The sequence below is a fragment of the Stenella coeruleoalba genome (assembly GCF_951394435.1).
Source record: "Stenella coeruleoalba genome assembly, chromosome: 20".
Lineage (NCBI taxonomy): Eukaryota > Metazoa > Chordata > Mammalia > Artiodactyla > Delphinidae > Stenella > Stenella coeruleoalba.
This window is the reverse complement of record NC_137166.1, coordinates 48,516,942-48,540,999: the sequence shown is the minus strand read 5'-3', so window position 1 is coordinate 48,540,999 and position 24,058 is coordinate 48,516,942. Positions and strand designations below refer to the sequence as shown.

The 24,058-nt window shown below is 43.1% G+C and overlaps 1 protein-coding gene across 9 annotated transcripts in view; it reads left to right on the top strand.

The window, feature by feature from the left end:
• Positions 1-2,711: 2,711 nt before the first annotated feature.
• The window catches only part of LOC307179145 (uncharacterized protein), a 54,666-nt gene continuing 33,319 nt past the window's right edge, over positions 2,712-24,058 (top strand). For 2 of the 9 annotated variants that reach the window (XM_079907971.1, XM_079907980.1), the window contains exons 1-5: positions 2,712-3,312; positions 3,937-3,994; positions 10,844-10,894; positions 11,666-11,724; positions 13,110-13,262. In XM_079907971.1, coding sequence (XP_079764097.1) covers positions 13,209-13,262 — 54 coding nt within the window. In that variant the 5' untranslated portion in view covers positions 2,712-3,312; positions 3,937-3,994; positions 10,844-10,894; positions 11,666-11,724; positions 13,110-13,208. Of the gene's footprint in view, positions 3,313-3,936; positions 3,995-6,736; positions 6,859-10,836; positions 10,895-11,665; positions 11,725-13,109; positions 13,263-21,508; positions 21,807-24,058 lie in introns of those variants that run through there. The other 7 variants (XM_079907975.1, XM_079907976.1, XM_079907974.1 and 4 more) reach the window with 7 other exon arrangements.

The following is a 24,058-nucleotide window of genomic DNA, read 5'->3' as shown; positions in this document are numbered from 1 at the left end:
AACTCATAGAAACAAAGAGTAGATTGGTGGTTGTCAGGGGCTGGGAGGTGGGGGAAATGGGAAGATATTGGCCAAAGAGCACAAACATTCAGTTATAAGATGAATAAGTTCGGGGGATCTAATGGTCAGCATGGTGACTAAAGTTAACAATACTTTACTGTATACTTGAAATAAGCTAAGAGAGCAAATCTTAATGTTCTCACCACAAAAAAGCAAGGTAACTATATGAGGTGATGGATGTGTCCACTAACCTTATATATCACAATGTAGACATATATCAAATCATGACATTGTACACCTTAACTTTACACGATGTTATTTGTCAGTTATATCTCAGTAAAGCTGGTTAAATAAATAAACAAAAGGCAGCCCCAACCAAAAAAAAAAGTCAAGCCAAGAGCACTAAATAGGAAAAGATCAATGTTTACTGGAAAAAAGTACCAACCATAATGCTTATATAAATATAATAATCATGAATGGTTAGTGATAGAGAATTGAGGGGTAACCACACCTCTTGCATTCAGTAGAAAAAGTAAAATACACATAGGAACTGACCCACATATTCAGTCATCTTCATACAATAACATAATGGATAAAATGGTAGAGCTTCAGGAGATGATACCTTATATTGAAATACATATGGCTTGTTTACAGTTTGTAGACCAGAGCTTCCTAAAACAGCCAATTTCAAATTTTCCCTGGCTGTCTAAAATTATGCTGTTTCCTGTGCCCTAGCCTAGATTTGTGATTAAGTGAGTTAAAAGTAGGATGTTGGGCTGGGAATATATATTTATTATAATTTCTCTGGAAATTCAGCTAAGCAGATTGGATTGTGATCCACTGTCTATGACCAAAAAGCAATGAGGAAACAAAATATTAAATGGTAAAATACACATATATATGTATATATACATAGAATAACACAGAAATCATTCAGTTAAAATTTTTATATGTCAAGACACTAAAACAAAAAATAAAACCATCACTAGCAAGATTAAAATCTCTTACTATTTAAACTTGGTTTATAAGGGAATTTAAACTCACAATTAAAGGATGTTCATGTAAGGTAGAGGAAAGCAGCGATCTAAACAGGGAATATTAAATTTTATAGTTTGCCAAAATCTTTAGCAGTTTCCATAACCTTAAATGCTTGTTATCACAACAGCAAAATATAACCAATACATGAATCATAGAACTCAAATTGGGAAGTGGAATGAAAAACAATTGAGGATTAAGAAATCAGTAGGAATGGAGATAAGATGAAAGCAGGATAAACCTACAGAGGAAACAAAACAGAAAAAAAGAAAGCGCTTAAAACCCAAACAGCTGGAATAATCCCTAGAAGAAAACAGAGCATTCAGAACGTACATTTGAGTATGAACCATAATTAGTATTTGACATGGTAACATTTCAAATCAGTTATGAAAACTGGGCAAAGGCTATATAAATAGGCAATTCACCCACCACTGATATATTAACATCTATTCAACATCTCCATAATGAGACACTGTGTTTGGTTTATCAAATTGGGAAAATTTCAAGAAAATTATTATCCCTAGTTTTGATACACTAAGACTGGAAGCATAACTTCATTGGAGGACAAGGCTGTAACATCTAAAACTAAACAATCCTAGGCAACCACTTTAAATGATTCCATTATTTAGTAACGTGGAAAGCTACCCATGATATATAGTGAGAGAAAAAAGTTCCAAAATATGCCAATTTTGTGGGGAGAAAAATATTTTTAATACATATTTACTCTCATAGAGGATCGAGAAGTAAATGGGCCAAGATATTAATGATGATTGTTTCTGGGTGCTAGGATTACAGACGACTTTAATTTTGTCCTTTTTTCTTACATTTTTCCTTTTTTTTTCTTACTTTTCTCCTGTGTTTTCTTAACATTGACCATGCACTATTTTGGAATTTTATATATATATATATATATATGTAAATATGTAATATAATACAATATGTATACATATATAATACATATGATTTTTATATGTAAGTTATATACTTAATATATATAAATATATAATTATATATAGTTTACACCAAAGCATCAGTAATGCTTTGTATCCCCTGTAAGGGATTGTGGATTTGTTTGAGAATATTGTCGTATTTCCTGCAACGTGAACATGTTAGTAGTGAGTGGTAACTTTTTAAAAATAAGTTTATTTACTTATGACTGCATTGGGTCTTCGTTGCTGCGTGCGGGCTTTCTCTAGTTGTGGTGAGCGGGGGCTACTCTTCCTTGTGGTGCATGGGCTTCTCATTTGTGTGGTTTCTCTTCTTGCAGGGCACGGGCTGTAGGTGTGTGGGCTTCAGTAGTTGTGGCACGCGGGCTCAGTAGTTGCGGCTCGCTGGCCCTAGAGCGCAGGCGCAGTAGTTGTGGCGCACGCGTTTAGTTGTTCCGCAGCATGTAGAATCTTTCGGGAGCAGGGCTTGAACCTGTGTCCCCTTCACTGGCAGGCGTATTCTTAACCACTGCACCACCAGGGAAGTCCCTAACGTTTTCTTCCCTAACTTTTTTTGTTTTAAGGAAAGAAAAGTGTAGCGGCGCCCCAAAGCTGAGCGCTGCAACCTTGAGCGCCCCCTGCCCTCCACCACGCGTCTGGCAAAGCTCCAGGCGGACGCTTATTTCCATCACCATCTGGACTCAAAGACAGTGCGCCGCAGAGGGTTCTGGGAAGTGTAGTCCAGGCCCTCCCTAGTCGCCCACTTCCGCTTCCGGTCGGCGCACCACTGCTTTGGTTTCTTATGCGATGGTGAGTAGGGAAAGGGACATGAGTGTTCTTGGAGGTCTTTGTTCCGGCCGCAGGCACAGGGGCCCGATCTCAAGGATCTGAGGGGGAAAGGGCGGCGAATGGCGGAGGGTCGGAACCAGGGAATTTCAACGAGCTCGGCTTGGCGAAGGAAGGGTTTGAGGAAGCGGGTCGCCGAGCATCCCGGGGTGTGGGGGGATGGGGGGCGGGGCCCGGGCCGGCAGCCCTTGGTACCCCTCAGGCTCGGAAGGAGCAGTTTGAGGCCGGCAGCTCTGACTCTGAGACGGGCATCTCCCGTTTGGGAGACTCCAATCCAGTCAGTCACGGATTGATGGTATCTTGACTTCTTTCACGGTAGCCACCCACCCACTTCTGTACTAATTTCAGAGATTTCTGTCTGCGAAGGCATTTCTGTAAAGAGCTGCTGAAGTTGAATCTTCATGTTCTGTATGTGTTCCTTGGAGAATTTTAAAGCACTGTGCAAGTTGTGAAAGATTCTTTTGCTGATGTATTGTTTCTGCATCTGGTTTTTGTCGCGTCTGAGGTACGCACAGGTTGAATTCCGCTCTAAATGTCACAAACTGATATAGAGACCAAACTAGTGGTTACCAGTGGGGAGAGGGGCAAGATTGGGGTAGGGGATTAAGAGGTACAAACTGTTGTGTATAAAATAAGGTACAAGGATTTATTACACAACAAAGGGAATATAGCCAACATTTTATAATAACTATAAATGGAGTATAACCTTCAAAAATTGTGAATCACTATATTGTACACCTATAACATATAATATTGTACATCAACTATACTTCAATAAAAAAAATCCTTCCCCCTCCCCCCAAAATTTAAATGTCACATAGCATGTGGGAGTCACAGCTCTGAATTCAATTCGAGACTGTGTCCTGATTCTTTTTGTCTCCTGGGAGCTACAGTGAGTGCAGGCTTGTAGACAAGGCACAAAGCAGGACTGGCATGGGACCTTCTCTCTGAGTCCTGTAGGGAGGGTGGTGCCTTTCTAGGACACCTGAAGGAAGTAATTAATAGGAGTAGATTACATCCAGCTGGTGCTCAGAGATTTTTCCCTGTGGTGTGTTGGGAATTATGATAACATCATGTTATCTCATGGCTCATTTCTTTTCTTGTTCTCTTCCAACTGTTTCTTTGCCAGAGAGAACTGCATCAAAGAGGACGGAATAATCCCAGGTCTCTTGCCACTGGAGCTCCAGGTGAGTAGGACTTTGGTCTCTTGTTGTTGTTGTTTTATGTCAATGCTTGTTGTCTTCCCAGATGGAGACCTGTTTTTCCGACCTCATTGTTTATCCCATGGTTTTGACACATGTCCCGTTCAGGCCCCTCAGGCTTACCCCCTTCATTCAGAAATGGGTTTCTTCTAAGGTTGGGGAATTTCCTGGTGTCTTACTCGTATGTTCTCTCCTTGGCTTCTAGTAGTGGTTCATTTGATCAGTAGATCGCTCAGGCTTACACTGTTTCAAGGATGTGCTACGTGTAGGAAAGAGGTAATAACAGTAACTAATGGTATGCGTTAATTAAGTGCTTATTATATAACAGTTATTATGTTGAGGGCTTTCATTGCTGTATCCCTGGTCCCTGGAACAGTGTGTGGCATATAGTAGCCTGTCAATAAATATTTGAATGAGTAAATTAATTTTTCTATTTTTTATTTATTTGTTTATTTGGTTGCACCGTGGTCTTAGTTGTGGCATGTGGGATCTAGTTCCCTGACCAGGGATCGAACCCAGGCCCCCCCTGCATTGGGAGTGCGGAGTCTTAGCCACTGGATCACCAGGGAAGTCCCTGAGTAAATTAATATATATTTAATTTGCTCAGTAACTGCAGAAGTTAGATAATATTAGTCCCATGTTACAGATAAGAATACTGAGGCTTAGAAAGGTTAAGAAACCTAACAAGTGTCACTTGGCCAGGAGATGTTATCACCAGAAGTCAGGGCCTTTGTCCTTGCACTTCCCCCTGTACTCTTCTCATGCCGGATCTTTACACAACTGATTTATTTTCATGCGGGTCTTAGAGACCTTCCATGACCACCTGATTTAATGTTGCCCCTCCCAAACCTGCCTCCAATGTTCTGTCTGAGAGAACTTACATTCTGGGGGTAAACAAGAATCTGTCACATGTGTTTCCTTTTCTTCCTTGTCCTTTTTGTAATCGCTGATCACCTTTGTAGATTTGTTTACCCACCAGAAGGCATAAGAACAAGTACCTTGCCCGTCTTATTTACTGCTGCATCCCCAGTGTTTGTTGTAGCATCCAAGATGTAGTTAGGCACTGAACGTATATTTGTTAAATGAAGGGATGCTTGTATTCTGAGGTTAGTGCCTGGGGATGAATGAATAACAGCAATGATAATAGTTTATAGAGGATTTTCTATGTGCCAAGAACTGGGCTATGAGCTTTATTCAGATAGGTAGGCATGTATACGTGTATGAGAAAGAATTAATTCTTTCCACTCTGCAAGTAAGGAATATTATCTTCATTTAACAGAACAAAGAACAGACTCAGAGGTTTGTCACTCTTCTAGTGTTAGTACAGCTACCAAGTGGCTGAGCCAGAATTTGAACCCAAACCATTGCATAGCTCCCAATATTGAGAGACAAGAGCTGTAACTTCCAAAACCTGGCTTCTCCTTTTGCTGTCTAGATGAAAACATCATAATTTCCCCATTTTCCTCAAGTTTCAACCCAGACTCACATTTGAGTTCTCCTCCTTTTCATCCCCGTACATAATCTTATTCATCATAATTTTATTCATCTGTTACTTCTACCTTTGCAGTATCTATTATTCCCGTTACCTCTTCATCCCACTGCCTTTGTCACCAATTATTTCTGTCATCCTCTTTCTCCCTGCAGTGTGAGCATCACATGGTCAGGGACGGTATCTTTCTTTATATCCCACGCAGCTGTCACATGGTAGAATTTCAGTCAATGTGTGCTGTCTTCCCAGCTGGAATGTCAGCTTGAGTGCAGAATCCTTTCCTGCCCTGATCACCATTGTGTCCCGACACACCCCGCATGGTCCTTAGCATGTAATTTACTAAGTGAACGAACTGGGGAACAAAATCCATTCTGCTCTATAACTGGTATCAGCAGACCCAGGATCCAGGTAGCAGCAGGCTGAGTTCAGGCAAGTCCCAGTCTCCATTTAAATATTTATTGAGGGGTGGGGGAGGGATGGATTGGGAGTTTGGGGTTAGTAGATGCAAACTATTATCTATAGAATGGATGGACAACAAGGTCCTACTGTATAGCACAGGGAACTATATTCAATGTCCTGGGATAAACCATAATAGAAAAGAGTATAAAAAAGAATGTATATATGTGTATAACTGAGTCACTTTGCTATACAGCAGAAATTAACACAACATTGTAAATCAACTAGACTTCAATAATAAAAAAAACTTTTTTTTTAATAAATATTTATTGAGCACCTACATTGTGCCAGGAGCAGACTGAAATCCCAGCCCTCAGAGAGCTCACGTTCTAGTGGGCGCAGAAAGACAGTAAACAAGAAAAACAGGTGGAAGTTTAGATGAGAAGTTTCATGGAGAAAAACGAAGCAGGAAAAGGGCTTTGGGAGTGCTGGCGGAGGGACTGGGAGCTTTAAGTGGGATAACCAGGGATGCTGTCACCGAGAAGGTGATGCCTGAATAGGGACCCAAAGGAGGTAGGGGGCCTGTGGACATCTGGGGAAAGGGAATGGCAGTGAAGGCCCTGAGGTGGGCGTATGACTGGTCTATTTGAAAACCAGTACGAAGGCCAGAGAGGCTGATGAGAATGAGAAAGAGGAAGGATAAGTAGGAAACGGGGTCTTGGGAGGCCTCATAGTGTAAGGTCGTTTGGCCATTGAAAGGACGAAGGTTTTGAGTCAAGTGAAGGGTTTGGCCACAGAAGTGGCATGACTTTATATTTTTAAAACTTCATTGTTTTATTTTAAGAAATTACCACCTCCACCCCAACCTTCAGCAACCACCATCCTGATCTTTCAGCAGCGTCAGCATGAAGGCAGGACCCTCCACCAGACAAAATATTATTACTCTCTGAAAGCTCAAACGATGGTTAGCATTTTTTAAAATTTATTTATTTTATTTTTGGCTGCGTTGGGTCTTTGTTGCTGTACGTGGGCTTTTCTCTAGTTGTGGCGAGCGGGGGCTACTCTTCGTTGCAGTGCGTGGGTTTCTCATTGCGGTGACTTCTCTTGTTGCAGAGCACGGGCTCTAAGCACGTGGGCTTCAGTAGTTGTGGCTCGCAGGCCCTAGAACGCAGGCTCAGTAGTTGTGGCGCACGGGCTTAGTTGCTCCGCGGCATGTGGGATCTTCCCGGACCAGGGCTCGAACCCGTGTTCACTGCATTGGCAGGCGGATTCTTAACCACTGCGCCACCGTGGAAGCCTGGTTAGCATTTTTTAACAATCAAGTATTTTTTAATTTAAAAAAAAAAAGAGAGAGACCACTGTGGCTGCTTTGTAGGAAATAGACTTGCAGGCAGGACTGGAATAGAATCAGAGAGACCAGTTAGGAGGCTACTGGAGTATTTCAGGCAGAGAAGATGGCGGTTTGGATGGTGACAGCAAGAAGAACTGGTCTGAGTCTGGCTATAATTTGAAGGTCCTTGCTGCTGATTGGATGTGGAGTATGAAAAAGAGAGAAATCAAGGCTTGCTCCAGAATATATCGCCTGCTTATTTGAAAGGGATTTGAAAGGGGAGGGGGACCTCTAGAGGCCAATCTGGAATTTGGTTTGGGGGCATGTTTGAGACACCTTTTGGACACCCGAGTGGAGCCGTCAGGTTGGCATTGAGTCATCAGCATATGGATGCGCTTTGAAGTCATGAAGTCGAATGTGTTCACCAAGAGAGTGATGAGTCGAGATAGAGAAGAACTTCCTGGACTGAATCTTGAGGCAGCCCTAACTCTTGGAGGTCAGGGACATGAGGAGGAGCCACAAGGAGATTCTGTACAAACTAGAAGCCCCTGGAAACCTTGGAAATCAGCAAAGAGTATCTTAGCACGTGCTGCTTAAAGGGTGGTCCCTGGGGCAGCTGTATCAGCATCACCTGGAAACTTGTTAGAAATACAGATCCCTGGGCTCCACTGCAGAGCCCTTGCATCAGAATCTTTGGAGGTGGCATCCAGCAGTCTGTTTTAGCAATCTCTTGTGGTGATTTTTAAAAACTCTAAAGTTTGCAAAGCACAGTCCTGGAGGATCCTAAGGAGTTGAGTTTGAAAGGCATTGTTGTGGAGGACTCGTTACAGACCTGGCCTCTGCTTTCCTTTGCCCTTTATCCTCCATACAGGAGGTCAGCAGGTGAACCAGTCTTCCACATTTGCTTTGGAGAGAGCGATCCTAGTGCAGGGCAGGGCACACATGGTGTGAGACAGGTGCCTGGCAGAGCAGGCTGTGTGAAGGTCCAGGACAGGTGGTTAGAGGAAAGGTGGACACCTGAGCTCCTGAAGCGCCACAGGCCAGGGAGCATCTTAGAGTGGACATCCCAAGCAGGTGTATCTGTCTGAATTTGCCCTGTGGCTTGGATCTAAGGGAAAAACAGGTAAGGGAAGGCGGAAGCTCCCGGTCAGTGTCTTTGCATTACTTACTCACTAGCTCCAGGCTGATTTCAAGAGTTCTGTTCTTCTGGGTGCATCACAACCTGTTGATGGGATCTGCTAAGTGCATCCGAGGGACCACACCTGTCCAAGATAGTGAAGATAAATAAAGGAAGAAGACTGGAGTCCATCAGTGATTTAGAGATGTTAACAAGGCAGGCTGTGTGAAAGGTGCTAAGCCAGCATTTTTTTTTTTTTTTTTCCGGTGTGGGCCTCTCACTGTTGTGGCCTCTCCCGTTGCGGAGCACAGGCTCCGGACGCGCAGGCTCAGCGGCCACGGCCCACGGGCCCAGCTGCTCCGCGGCACGTGGGATCCTCCTGGACCGGGACACGAACCCGTGTTCCCTGTATCTACAGGCGGACTCTCAACCACTGCGCCACCAGGGAAGCCCTAAGCCAGCATTGTAAACATAGTGTGGCTGGGTCCCAGAGTGGTTCATCCTATCTGGTGCTGGCAGGAGAAGGCTTCATTAGAAAAGGAGTTCTTGAACTCGAGTCCATGGTGTAATGCAGCAGGTCCATGAACTTGAGTGGGAAAAAATGTATACTGGTCAAACTGAAAATCAGCATTTCCTTCCATTATGAATGTAGGCAGCAAACCGCAATAGTATTAGCAGAACCTGTGACTCTGTTATCCATGTAAATCATAGATATTCTTTTTTTAATTATTTATTTGTTTTTGGCTGCGTTGGGTCTTTGTGGCTACACATGGGCTTTCTCTTTCTCTAGTTGTGGCAAGTGTGGGCTGCTCTTCGTTGCGGTGCACGGGCTTCTCATTGCGGTGGCTTCTCTTGTTGTGGAGCACAGGCTCTGGGCACGTGGGCTTCAGTAGTTGAGCCACGTGGGCTCAGTAGTTGTGGCTCGCGGACTTTAGAGCGCAGGCTTGGTTGTGGTGCATGGGCTTAGTTGCTCCGCAGCATGTGGGATCTTCCTGGACCAGGGATCAAACCCATGTCCCCTGCATTGACAGGAAGATTCTTAACCACTGCGCCACCAGGGAAGTCCCATAAATCATAGATATTCTTATAATACAGTTGGTGTAGATGTTTCAAAATATTGCTTTTGCTCATTACTATTTTGAAATTACAGTAGTTGATTCATTCTTGATAATTAATAATGAAGCACACACTTGATGTTTTAATATTTTTGAAGGTTGTCTTTAAGTGTAATTAGCTTTTAAAATCATCCTGTGTTTTATTTTATGCATTTAAAACATTATTCTGAACAGAAGTCCATAAATATCACCCAACTGTCAAAGGAGGTCATGGAACAGGAGAGGTTACAAACTCTGATTTAGAAGACATTTGCTCACCCATATCCTGATTTTTATTTTTATTTTTTAAAATTTATTTTATTGAAGAATAGTTGATTTACAGTGTTGTGTTAATTCCTGCTATACAGCAAAGCAATTCGGTTACACATTCATATACACTCTTTTTCATATTCTTTTCTTTTTTTAATATTTATTTATTTATTTATTTGGTTGTGCCGGGTCTTAGTTGCGACAGGCGGGCTCCTTAGTTGCGGCACGTGGACTCCTTAGTTGCGACACTCAGGCTCCTTAATTGTGGCATGCGAACTCTTAGTTGCAACATGCATGTGAGATCTAGTTCCCTGGCCAGGGATTGAACCCAGGCCCCCTACATTGGGAGCACAGAGTCTTAACCACTGTGCCACTAGGGAAGTCCCTCACATTCTTTTTCATTATGGTTTATCACAGGATATAGGTCCTGTGATATACAGTATGACCTTGTTGTTTATCCATTCTATATGTAATAGTTTGCATCTGCTAATCCCAAACTCCCACTCCATCCCTCCCCGCCCCCTCCACCAGCAACCACAAATCTGTTCTCTATGTCTGTGAGTCTGTTTCTGTTTCGTAGATAAGTTCATTTGTGTTGTATTTTAGATTCCACATATAAGTGATATCATATGGTATTTGTCTTTCTCTGGCTGACTTATTTCACTTCGTATGATAATCTGTAGGTCCATCGATGTTGCTGCAACTGGCATTATTTCATTCTTTTTTTATGGCTGAGTAGCATTCCATTGTCATATCCTGATTTTTAGAATCCTTGAGGGCAGGGATGTGGAGTTTTTATTTTTGCAATCCCCAGACTGGTGCGTTAGTGAAGCTTTTGCACTCCAGGTTTTACTTCACAGGGCACAGATCCTGTATGTTGGTGGGATCTGTACCCTTCTGTAAGGCCCTGTGTCTCACTGCAAGATTTCTGCTGCTGGGCCCTCCCTGCAGACACTCCTCTGACTGTACAGCCATCTGCGACATTCATGGCTTTCTGGACTGTGAGTTCCCCCAGAGCAGGGACTGTGCATTTAGCCGTTCAGTACATATCCTCTGAATGAATGGCATCCAGAGGGTGTGAACTTTGGGGCCAGAAGAAAGAACTCAGATAAAGTCAAGTTCCTTCTCGAGCCCACAGGTCTCTGGAACGTGGAAACCAAGAAGCAGGCTCTGGAGAGTGGAGGTGGAGGTAGGTACTTGGGAGCCCAGGTATCCATCCAAAGCTCTGCATCAGAGCTTGGACAGTCTCAAGAATGAAGAACCACTGGATCTTCTGCTTCTCCAGTTCAGGAAGATCAGAGAATAAATAAAACTGCTGGGCTTCCCTGGTGGCACAGTGGTTGAGAGTCTGCCTGCTAGTGCAGGGGACACGGGTTTGAGCCCTGGTCTGGGAGGATCCCACACACCGCCGAGCAACTGGGCCCATGAGCCACAACCACTGAGCCTGCGCGTCTGGAACCTGTGCTCCGCAACAAGAGAGGCCGCGATAGTGAGAGGCCCGCGCACCGCGATGAAGAGTGGCCCCCGCTCGCCGCAACTAGAGAAAGCCCTCGCACGGAAACGAAGACCCAACACAGCAAAAAAAAAAAAAAAAAAGAAAAGAAAAGATTAATTAATAAATTCCTACCCCCAACAGCTTTAAAAAAAAATAAATAAATAAAATAAACAAATAAATCTGGTTTAAAAATAAATAAAATAAAACTGCTGATGCTCCAGAAACCTAGGAGGGGTGACCACGGAGACTTTTTCCTCCTCAAGGCGGGAGGAAAGAGTTGAGAGCTTATGAAGGGTGGGGGAGAATCTAAGTCGGGTGTGGAGAGAGGAAATGAGGTGGATGAAGAGCTGCGTCCAGTGAAAAGAAACCAGTCTGTAAGGGGGCAGACATTCCTGAGGTCCAGGTGGGTAGTCAGAGCGCCCAGGCAGGCCCCACCTTTCCTAATGCTTCTCTCTTCTCCTGCAGCTCTGCGTTCTCAAGCCGCAGCCCTTTCCCAAGATGGGGGAGACAAAACCAAGCTTCAGGTGGGTCGAGTTCTCTTTTCTCTCCAGAAATAACAATGTAAGGCATCAGAGAGTAAACATACGTCCCTCCCTTGGTAAAAGGAAAAAGAGGGGGAAAAAACATTTTAGGTGAGCACATTACATTACTCAGTGCATTTATGCCCAAAATAGCTGTGCGAGAGAGGTGGTATGATTCTGCTTTAGAGATGAAGAAATGAGTGGTGAATCCTGGACTTGAGCCCAGGTCTGTAGGGCTCTGTAATGTGCCTGTTTGCTCTACATGCGGCCTGTCAATAATGGTTTCATCTCAGGGCCCTGAGCCCACATTATGTAGAGAGGTGACTCCAAATAATGAATCCTCCTTTTCTGCCCAGGTTTTTCTCCTCAGTGGCACATTTCTTCTTATTCATTTCCAGATGCTGTATTCTCCACGTAATACACGCTACCAAAACTTATACCATGAACAAAGTTAAAAGACAGCATATTGGGTGAAAAAAGCTTCATGCACAACAAAATTTTAATATCCTTATTTTAAAAACAGGAGCTGGGAATAAAGACCTGAGCCTTCGTGTTCAGGAAGGGAGAAAAGAGGAAAAACAAATGACCAATAAGCATATGAAAAGATGATCAGCCTCTAGTAATCAAAGTGATGCAGATTGAAACAAGATGTGATTCTTTTCCTAGCAGGTGACCAAAGATTTGAAAGATCGGTGTTCACTGTTAGCTAACATATGGAAAATGGGTACATCCACACAACTGCAGGGGCATTTCAGCCCTTGTAGAAGTTCTGCAAACCTCTGCTCCAGTATTTCCCACTCCAAGAATTCTAAGTCAGAGCAAGTGTTCAAAGAATGATCATCACAGCATTGTTTATAACAGTGAAAAAAAAAAGATGGTGGCGTGGACTCCATGTCCATCCACTGGATTGGTGTTGGATCAATGGATTATTGTGGTTTCATTCGTCCTCTTGTCTCGACCCTGTGCTGCTATCAAGTGAGATAAAGTGGTTGAAAATATTAGGACATGGAAATATGTGCATGCGTGCTCTCTCTCTCTCTCTCTCATTATATGTACACGTGTATATTGTAACTTATCTTTAAATTGGGGGAAAAGAAGTCAAAGTGAATGCAGAATTTTAAGTACTTTTTTCCATACATGATATTATTTTATAAAGCTTTCTCTAATGAAAAGAGATTATAGAAAAAAATTTGCAGGAATGCCCTGGCGGTCCAGTGGTTAGGACTTGGTGCTTTCACTGCCGTGGCCCCGGGTTCAATCCCTGGTCAGGGAACTAAGAGGGTTTGGAGCAAGAAGACTACAACTTAATGACTGGCACAAAAGCTTCCAACATGGCTCTTCTTCCAGGGGTCATTTGTGCAGATGATGAATGTGGCATGTGCTTGAAGTTTTAGGAAACTGTGACCTTCAAGGACGTGGCTGTGGTCTTCACCGCGGAAGAGCTGGCGCTATTGGACTCCACCCAGATAAACCTGTACCAAGACGTGATGCTGGAGAACTTCAGGAACCTGGTCTCTGTGGGTGAGGACAGCGACCTCCCTGTAAGTAAGCATCAAACCACTGGTCCTATTTTCTCAAGTGGTCAGCTTCAAACCAGATAGAATATTCCAGTTGGAGCACAAAGGGAAACTTTGGCCACCAGAGAGAAATCTCCTAAGAGATGCACGTGCAGGTGGGAACCTGCAGTTCATGAGTTTTAGCAGATAACTGTGAGCCGGTGGTCCCCTGTAAGGTGTTGGTGAGGGAGCCCTTGTCAACGCTGCGCCCCCTGCCCTGTGGGCATCTGATGCAGTTGGCCAGCCTACCCTGACCTCCTCACACGTTTAGGCTCTCATTCTCTCCTCATATTTCTCAGAGTGAGATTGAGAAAATTCACACATTACCAAGGCCTTGGTCCCTTGGTTGCCTCTAGAGCGAAACCAATGTTTTGGACAAACTAGTGTTAAAGGAACCAAATTAGGATCTGGTTGGTGGTCAGTGCAATATAAGTGTCTCCTGATTTGCTTCCGTGCTGATCAATATCTAACCTAATTTCAATTTCTCAGAGCCCCATATACAGATATGTATTACCTCAGTTTAGTTTATGAGATAGTTGCTATCATTGGCCCCCTTTTACAAAGGAAACAACTGAGGCACAGAGTGGGTAAGTAACTTGTGCAGGGCCACCCAGCTTGTCAGAGGAACTAGGATTTGAACCTTCCCAGTCTGGCTGTAGACCCTGTGCTTATAATAACCAGGTGACACTAAGTACCACTGTGTCCATAGATTATAAACAGGGCTCCTTGGGCTAACTCTGCAGGATGCAACCCCATTGGTGAGTCCTGAAATCAAGTGACCATGTCATAACTAGCAGTTTTTGAAAAGCAAAATAGATAAATGGACTAGAACACAAAAGGATTTATCAGAGTACATTGCACCTGGTAAGGTAAATCTCAGCTGATAAAACTATTTTAGTTTATGGTATGTGTCTACGTGTAGGTACTGGGTCACAGCGTAAATGCTTTTCTTACTATGGGTACAGTCAAAACCGGTGGAAAACTGCTGCTTTAAACCTGTTTCCCTTTTCTCTGACACCACCTTATGAACCAGAGTCACTGTCAATAAAATGACTCAGAAAATTACCTTGAACCAGAAGCAGTGTCCAGACGGTTTTAACCGTGGTTTTTGTGACATTTTGAAGCCTATTTTTGGGTGCCAAGGGTGTGACCATCCTCTTCTGCCTCAAACCCCTGTTTCTTATGTCCCTTTAGTACAGTCTTGCGTCCCTGGGTGCCAGGCCATTGACAGTTTCATGCTGCCAATTCTCATAGCCATGGCTGTTTGAGATTCTGCAGGAACCTCAAAGGGGAGAAGTTAAGGAATTGGATGGCAGGATCTTGGTGGACTTTGTCTCTTCATGAAGCCAGGGAACCTCAGGAAAGATAAAAAGGATGTCTCGTATTCCACAATGTTATCCCCGTTTCAATCCCCACTGCAGCTGTAGGCCCACCCTGTACAGTTGTGAAGGTCGTACACAAACATACATGATAGTTCTATCCCATATAACAGTGATGTAAGGGAAGGGACATCGTAGGAGATAGGACTTGTTACTTGTTTCTGCAACCTTTTACAGGATCCTGGAAGGTCCCTGTGATCGTTTGTGCCTCTCACCATGTCCGGAACTCCATTATTATGCATATTACATGAATCATATGGGAGCCTTCCCCATGCCTTCTGTAGCAAAATGATTAAAGGCTTTTTATCAACTACTCTTATAGCCGAGAGGTGAATTTCTTCCTTTATAAACTATTTCCAAGATTTCTTTTCATTTCCCTGCAATACCTGGTTTTTAATTAGCAGCTCACCGATTAGAATTACTGGGTTTCTAATTGTTTCCTATATGACTAGGAGCCAGTGGCAACTTCTCATCCCATCCTACTTCATTTCCTCAAAGCCTTTGGATAGATGATCTCCTTGTTCACTTAGCCAAATTCTCTTTCTCCTCATAGGAGACAGGATTAAAAACAACATTTCGAACCTTCAGGAAAAAGGGTTGAGTTACCTCTCACCAGAAGCGCTCTACTTTTGGCAGATTTGGAAACGAAGGATCAGTGAATTGAGTGTGAGTCAGGGTTATGTCATGCATCTTCAAGGAGATTGTCCCCAATATTTAGAAGGAGATGTTTCCCTCTGTGAAGAGTGGGCAGAAGTGTCTGAAAATGAAAGGTATGTAATAAATGCCATTAATTTAGAAAACCAAGACATCACAGCTCGGAAAGGCCTGGCACAGGTCCTTACCCCAGAATCTTGGAAGAAAGCCAACATAATGATTGAGCCTGAGAATTCTCAGGGAAGGTACACAAGAGAATTCATATGGAAGAGAAATTGGATGGATGTGCTCAGTGTGATGGCATCTTCTTTCAGACCTCACGTGATTGTAATGATTTCCAAGAATGTAAAGGAGAGGAACCTTACAGATACACCGGCTGTGGGAAACATTTGGTTATGAAGTCAGCAGTCAAACACAGTCACGTGGTCTATGCAGTGCGGCAACCTTTCAGGTGTAATAACTATAGAATGGGTTTCATAGATGATGCAAATGCTCATGTTCATCACAGCGCTCACACAGGAGAAAAATCTTGTAAATATGACCAGTGTGGAAAGGACTTTAGTCAGAGCTCAGGACTTACTGTTCACTATAACACCCACTCAGGGGAGAAAACTTGTGAGGGTCAGGAGTGGGCTAAGGGCTGCAAACAGAGCTCAGACCTTCCCAGGAATCAGAAAGGCCCCTTGGGAGACAAACCCTATAAAGGCATTGAATGTGGCAAAGCGCAGTTCTTCTCTTCACAACCATCACCGAGTCCACACGGGGGAGATGCCCTACATGTGTGACATGTGTGGGAAGGGGTTCGGATTCAGGTCGCTTCTGTGTATCCACCAGGGAGTCCACACAGGGAAAAGGCCCTATAATATGCACAGAGTGTGGGAAGGGCTTCGATCAGAGCTCCAGACTTCTTGTCCATCAGAGGGTCCACACTGGAGAGAAACTACAAATGCAGCAAGTGCAGCAAATGCTTCGGCTCCAGCTCCGTCCTCCAAGTCCACTGGAGGCTGCACGTGGGGGAGAAGCCTTATAGGTGTGGCAAGTGTGGAAAGGGCTTCAGCCAAAGCACACGCCTGCACATTCACCAGAGGTCCACACGGGGGAGAAACCCTACAAATGCGACGTGTGCAGGAAGGCTTTCTCCTACAGCTCGTTTCTGCACACTCACCGGAGAGTTCACACGGGAGAAAAGCCTTACATGTGCCAAGTGTGTGGTAAGGACTTCAGTTACAGCTCCTATTTTCACTTACATCAGAGAGATCACACCCGAGAGAAACCGCATGCATGTGACGAGTGTGGGAAGGTCTTCATTCGGAACTCTGATCTTCACGTTCATCTCAGAGTCCGCACGGGAGAGAGGCCCTGTAAGTGTAAAGAATGCGGGAAGGGCTTCGGTCGTAACTCTTAATCCTCTTGCCCGTCAGACAGCACATAGAGATGAGATGGACAATGCATGTCATGAGCCTGGCAAGGCTCAGGAAGTATGTAGCTCAGACCTTCGTGCTCAGCCAAGACTGCACAAGAGAACAGAAACATTATAAATGTAGTCAGTCTGTTCAATCAGGAAAACAGAAGCCACTTACGTGTTCCAGATGACAGAGGCTTACTCAGCCATTGGGAGGGCCGGGGGGAGCAAAGGACAGGGACACGACGACCCGTGAGGTCAGCTGGCAGCACTGAAGCACGTGGTTCTTAAGGGCACTCCAGGAAACCACTGTGGATCTCAACACCTTCCTTGAAGCTCTCATCAGCTGCCGTCTGCTGTCGTGGCAAAGAAAGTGATTCTTTTTAGGTTTTGAAGCTTTGTTTATTTATTTATTTATTGAATTTAGAAAGTGATTCTTGACAAATGGGTTGTTTGTGGCAATAGTTACAGGTCAAATTTCCATTAATGGGTATGCCCAGGAAGGAAATTCTAATTGGGATGAGGAGAGTAAGAACTTCAGTCCAGCCATAATCTTTAGGTGATTTTGTTTTTTGTTTTTGGAGTCTCCTCTAGAAAGACAGGCTCCGTTAAGAACATTCAAAATAGTGCTCAGACATGAGAGCTATGTTATTAGTATGGTAAGAATTAGGCCATACTCAGGTTTTCAAATGCATTAGAATTTCCACACAGGAGAAGCTCTGTAGAAGTGATATTTTTAGGGTGTGGCAGAGATAGTGATATGTATTCATATTCGTACTGGTTCTATTTCCTGGGCACATAGGAAGACTCCATTTCCCAGCAGGCCTTGCAGTTAAATGTGGGCCCATGTGATTGAGTTTCAACCAATGGAGTGTGTGCAAAAGTGATATGCGCTACTTCCAGGACTGGCCCTTACAAGGATCTGTCCATGTCCTCCAGGCTTCTCTTTCCTGTCATGGTGGTTTTGGAGGCTGTTTCTTCCAGATGGGAAGGTGGCTATCTGTGTTGGACTTTTTTGTTTTTGTTTCTTTTGAGTGAGAAATAAACATTTATTGTGTTACACTACTGGGATTTGGGCAGTTTATTTGTTACAACATTGCCTAGGCTGTACTGCCTAGTACAGAGGGATTTAATAGCAACATATTTCACAGTCACTGGCGTCCACATAAGGAAGCAACATTAGAATTCGAGTTCAAAACTTTTAAAATATATTTATTTATTTATTTTGGCTGTGCCGGGTCTTAGTTGCGGCACGCAGGATCTTCATTGTGGCATGAGGGACCTTTAGTTCCGGCATGCGGACTTCTTAGTTGCGGCATGTGAACTCTTAGTTGCTACATGCATGCGGGATCTAGTTCCCTGACCAGGGCTCGAACCCGGGCTCCTGCATTGGAAGCGTGGAGTCTTACCCACTGGACCAACAGGGAGGTCCCTAAAACTTTTAAATCTTTGAGGCACTCTGTGGCAGTGCAGGCATTTAAGTGGTGTAGGTAGGACTTCTTTTTTTGCGGTATGTGGGCCTCTCACTGTTGTGGCCTCTCCCATTGCGGAGCAACAGGCTCCGGATGCGCAGGCTCAGCGGCCATGGTTCACGGGCCCAGCCGCTCCGCGGCATGTGGGATCTTCCCGGACCGGGGCACGAACCCGTGTCCCCTGCATCGGCAGGCGGACTCTCAACCACTGCGCCACCAGGGAAGCCCGGTAGGACTTCTTTAGTGAGAATCTTCATTCATTGGTCTGTACATAAAAGAGACCTGTTCCAGGTGCTGTGCATGTGATAAAACTTTACCGAAAGTGCAATCTATGGACATAAGAAATCCCATGCAGCAGAGAACTTCCGTAATGTGTAGTGAAAAAGTTTGTCAGCTCACATCTTAAATGCAATTTAAAAAAATGGTGCACTGCAAATAGTCTTAATAAAATTAAGTAAAACTAACATTTTACTCAAGTGGGTAACAACTATAGAAGGCCAAGCCAAAGTGTTCATTGTCAGAAGCAGACACTACTGTTTCTCAGCAGTCTTGTTTAATGATGGGTTTTTAGAAGGTGCTCATTTTGTCAAGTTCCTACCAAAATAGTGATTTAGTTTCGGATTATAGTTGGATTTGGGAGGAGGAGATACTTTACAATATCTTTATTCATCTTCAATAACAATGTATTTTTTTTTGTATCTTAGTTTATTTATAGGTTTCTTCATTTGGATCATATTTTATTCCTAGTTTTTCTTACATTACATTTTCATACTAGTTATCGTCTGTATCTGAAACAGCCATTCAAATGCAAATAAAACCATCCCTGAAGTATTACTTTCTTACCGATTCAGGTGGGCAATAGTGAAAGATTAACAAAGCTCATTGTCAGTAAAGGAGTAGAAAAAAGTTAGCATCCTCACATAAGTTAGTGGGGAGAAAAAAACAGGTGTAACATTTCTGGAGAGGATTTTATATATATGTATCAAAGTGTATAAGGAACATTGTCTTTGATCCACTAATCCTACTGCTCAGAATTTATCTTTCAGACATAATTGCACAAGTTGGAAAAGATGGTTTTCGAAGGGAACATCTTCTAAGAATTTTGCAATAATAAAAATTGCAAAGAACCTAAAGATCCATGAATAAGAGATTGAGGAAGGATTTCCCTGGCAGTCCAGTGGTTAAGACTCTGCGCTTCCACTGCAAGGGCTGCTGGTTCGATCCCTAGTCAGGAAACTAAGATTCCCACATGCTGTTCAGTGTGGCCAAAAATGAAAAAGAAAAAAAAAGAGTCATGTTTAAAAAAAAAAAAGAAAGATTGAGCAAATTATGGTATCCCCATGTAATGGAATAATATACACCATTAAAAATGATCTAGACCTACAAATTTTTCACATATTGTTTGGAGGGAAAAAAATGAAGTTATAAAAGATCAAGTACAATCTGTGACTAATAGAAAAGATTTTTAGAATGCAGAGCAGCACCGGGAACCATCCCCCTCCACCACTCTACACTTCACTTTTCAGTGTTGTAAGGCTTTCCCCAAATTATTTTCCTCATCTGAAAAATCTTTGCTTTTATCTTACCCTCTTTAATATATGTGAAAATTCAAAACAGATTACCAAATATTCTTTTTCCTCTCACAAAGCTAGAATCTGTTATATAGGAGATCATGATATGTGATTTGTGATAGTGGTTTCCTTGTTTTAAGCCATGTGTGTTTTTTTTACATATTTGCTGTTATTTCTTTTTGTTTTTCTCTTTGTTGGAGAGAAACTGGCCCAGGATTTGCATTGGCTTTGGTTGAACTGAATGTTTCTGTTCAAATACTTTCAGTCCCTTCTATGAAGTATTCTTGCCAAAACAAAAACAAAAACAAAAAAACCTGTATCTAATCTAGTCTTTAAATCAAAATTCTACTTTACAGGAAGTTTAGAAGATTAGAGGAGAAAGTATGAGAAGCCGTTAGACAAATCCAGAATTCAGACACCTAATTTGACATCTTGATTTCTCCAACAGTTCAAGGACATTAAAAAATGGCAGTGCTTGTGTATGTATGTAGGATATAGTTCTAGAATAAATGAGCCTCAGCTGAGATAACAATCAAATACAATGAATTGATCTACTTGGATAGTAACTAGAATAAACCAGCTGTAAAATATTATTATTTTTAAGCAATACGGTATTTGGAAGGAAATGATAATGTCAAAGACTGTTTTAAAATCCTTTAGTAACAAAATTTTAAAATGATAAGTGAAGCCAGTGTGGCATGTTGATAAGTGTTAAATTTAAGGTATATGTATTTAGTATTGATATTTCATATTACTATTCTCCATACTTTCATATTATTTTTAGAAGTTTCATTTATAAAAATTATTTCCTGTCCAGAAGGAAAGCGGTAAGTACATACTTCCTGTAGTTTCACTTGTTATATGACTCCATCTCCTACATCAACCTACCTACCCCACAGCCTCAAATAATCATGACCTCACTTTGTTTAAACAGATCTATAGAAAAGAAATCTTCTTAGCAAATATATGATGTCAAAGAGAACAACACAGGAGTAGTCAAAGGGAAGCCTGAGTTTGAACTCAAAAAATTTCGAGGAAAGAGACCTTTTCCCTAAAATAATATTTTCTCCAGTTCCTTGCCAGTGCACCTCCTCTCATTTGTCAGAAACAGCACTGCAGTTTCTGTTTTACGGCCTGAACAGTGCGTGAAACTCCTTGTGGATTCTTGGCATCTTGCAGTAAATAGTTTATACCAGACAGCAAACTCAGAAGTAAATGAAGACAGGCACAAATAAAGAGACAATGGAGTCAAACCAAGTCTGAAATTCCATGTTCCTTAAGGTCGATATCCAGTGCACGCAGACCAAGTCCCTTGACTTTTTGTCATAGGCATATCCTGCTAAAATGTGTTAATTTTCTTTTAATGTGAAATGCGTCTCTTTTTTACCCCTAAATATCCATATTTCCTTTAAATTCCCACGTTTTAGTTTTTTCTTGGAAAAAAAAAATACAAGGTTGAATTTTACCAAAAGAAATAGTGGAGGGAAGGCGGAAGCACTACCACGCAGATCATTCTGGGGGTTGTAGTCTGAAGCAGTTCCACCCCAGACAGGCAGGGCTGTAGACCCATTGGGAATTCTGGGAAGTGTAGTCCAGAAGCTGCGTGCAATCGACAACACTTCCTCTTCAGGAGTGCGGGGTGCGGCCCCTCTCGGGTGGTCTCCGGATCCAGGGAAGTGAGTTGCAAGAACTTCCGCTCCAGGGGAGGTTGCGGCCATCATACACCATGTGGAGTGGAGACTTGAGTCCCAGCAACTACTCCGCACCTCCTCAGCCTAGACGAGGGACCAGCAGTGGCTCGGCCCTCCGCCTTGAGGAAGAGAAGCGATGGTCGGCAGAGGACAAGGGGTAGAGGCATTTGCGCCTACCTCTCGGCAGAACCTCCTAGCGTTTGCAGCGGTTAGCGCGTCACAGGTTGGGGTGATGCATCGCTGGTTTGATGGTCTGTTGGGTTCTGTGCTTCCCCAGTCTCTCCTTGACTCGCAATCAGCACAGCCACTTCCTAGTGTTATAACTTTGGGCGAGTTAATCTCTGTGAATCAGTTGCCAGGGTATAATTATATACTACTTAGTGGGATAGTGAGAGTTAAATGAAATTAATACTTTTAAAACGTGTGGAATAGTAATGGAGCACAGAAAAGGTTGCTTGTTATAGATGCACAGAGTTCTAAGCAAAGCAAATATAACAATGATTAAGTCTGTATGGAAAAAAGTTAATTTCCCTATATTAAAAAGGCAACATACGTAAAGGTAGAAGACATAGTAAACTGGGCTGAAAATATTGACCTATTTGACATATATTGACATATATGCTAGAAAATGGTTTAAAATCCTTAACAGGAATCTTAAGATAATGAAACCTCAATAGGAATATGGATATGAATACAGCAAAGGATATGAATAGTCAAGTTTTTAAAAGAAGCAATCGCTATAGCAAGTAAATACATAGGAAAAATGTGATTAATTATCAAATAAGTGAACATGTTTAAACAAGTAGTTCTTCACTGAGTCCTCTGGAATCGCGTGAAATGTAATCTAGGCTCTAAGGGTAGTAGCCAACCTTCCGCCTTAGGAGGGCAATGACGTGAGGGTTCTGGGAAGTGTAGTCTAACAGCTCTGTAGGCGGCGAACTTCCGCTACAGGGGGGCGCGGCTGTGACTAGTATCTTGTCGGGAGTTCTGGGAGCGTAACCAAGAATTGTGGGTAGAGTCACTTCCTCCAGGGAAGTGAGGTCTTGGCAGTCCTTCTGGAGAAACTCAGGCACGGGACGGCAATGCTTCTTTGCTTGGCTGGGGTCAACTGTGACATGTCCTTGGCCTTATGAGAGGGAATGTGCAGCCAGAGGCAGAGGGTGGGGTTGGGCCCTACTAGATTGAGCCTTCCTGAGTGCCACGACTGGTGGTCGAGGGTTGAGTCTCCTGTATTCTGTGCTGTCTGTTCCTAATCGCCAACTGACCCTGCAGCTCTGCCACCTCCTAGGGGTGGGGGTGTAAGATTAAGCAGCTAAATTAATCTGTTTGTGCCTTGCATTCCTTTCCTGTAAGAAGAGGGAAATAATAGTACTTACCTAGTAGAGTTGCTTGGAGGGTTAAGTGGGATAGTCACAAATAAAAGGTTTAAAGCCAAAGGTAATTGTATCTTTTGGTTAATGTATTTAATTTCCTGAGAAATGTTCAGTTACCTGACAACTTACATGAGCCCAGGAAGAGATGAGTCCCACTTGGCAGTGCTACCAGACCTTTTCTCTGATCCCTGCAGGAATCCAGGTTATTCCTGAATTTCTTCTGGGTTCATTTTCTCTCTCTTTCAGAAGAGAGAGAGAGAGAGAGAGAGAGAGAGAGAGAGAGAGAGTGTGTGTGTGTGTGTGTGTGTGTCTCCAGGATAGTGTGTGTTTGTGTTCTGTGATTCGTGCAGAAGGGAGACACGGTTCTGATTCCCCCCGCCTCCTTTCCTTTCCCAGCCTTAACTTCTTTTTTGAAAAGTAATTAATTAATTAATTTTATTTTTGGCCACGTTGCTGTGCGCGGGCTTTCTCTAGTTGCGGCGAGCGGGGGCTACTCTTCGTTGCGGTGCACGGGCTTCTCATTACGGTGGCTTCTCTTGTTGCGTCGGCTTCAGTAGTTGTGGCACGCGGGCTCTAGAGCACAGGCTCAATAGTTGTGGCGCATGGGCTTAGTTGCTTCGCAGCATGTGGAATCTTCCCGGACAAGGGCTCGAACCCGTGTCCCCTGCATTGGCAGGCGGATTCTTAACCACTGCGCCACCAGGGAAGTCCCTAGGTGTTTTTGTTGGGTTTTTTTTTTAATGTTTATTTAGGCCGTGCGGGATCTTTGTTGCAGTATGCGGGATCTGTTTTTTTTGTTTGTTTGTTTTAGTCTTGCGACATGCGGACTCTTAATTGTGGCGTGCATGCGGGATCTAGTTCCCTGACCAGGGATCGAACCCGGGCCCCCTGCATTGGGAGTGCAGATTCTTAGACACTGGACCACCAGGGAAGTCCCTCTTCAGAAGATTCTGATACACATGACTTTAAAATCCTGATACCAAATATGTGAATCACCGTCGCCCTCTATTGGCAGAGCCTAACATAGACCCAGATGGCAAAGTAAAGAGAATAGCTACAGATTTCCCTCTCATTCCAGCCCCGTAAAGCAATGTAAAGAAGGTTGGGTTTGGAGCTAAGAGATAATTTATTAAATGCATACATGGAAATTTTTAAATTATCTTTTTGTTATTGATTTTTGGCTGAATTTCATTGTATTCAGAAAGCATTTAATTTTATTTCAGTATTTTGAAATTTGTT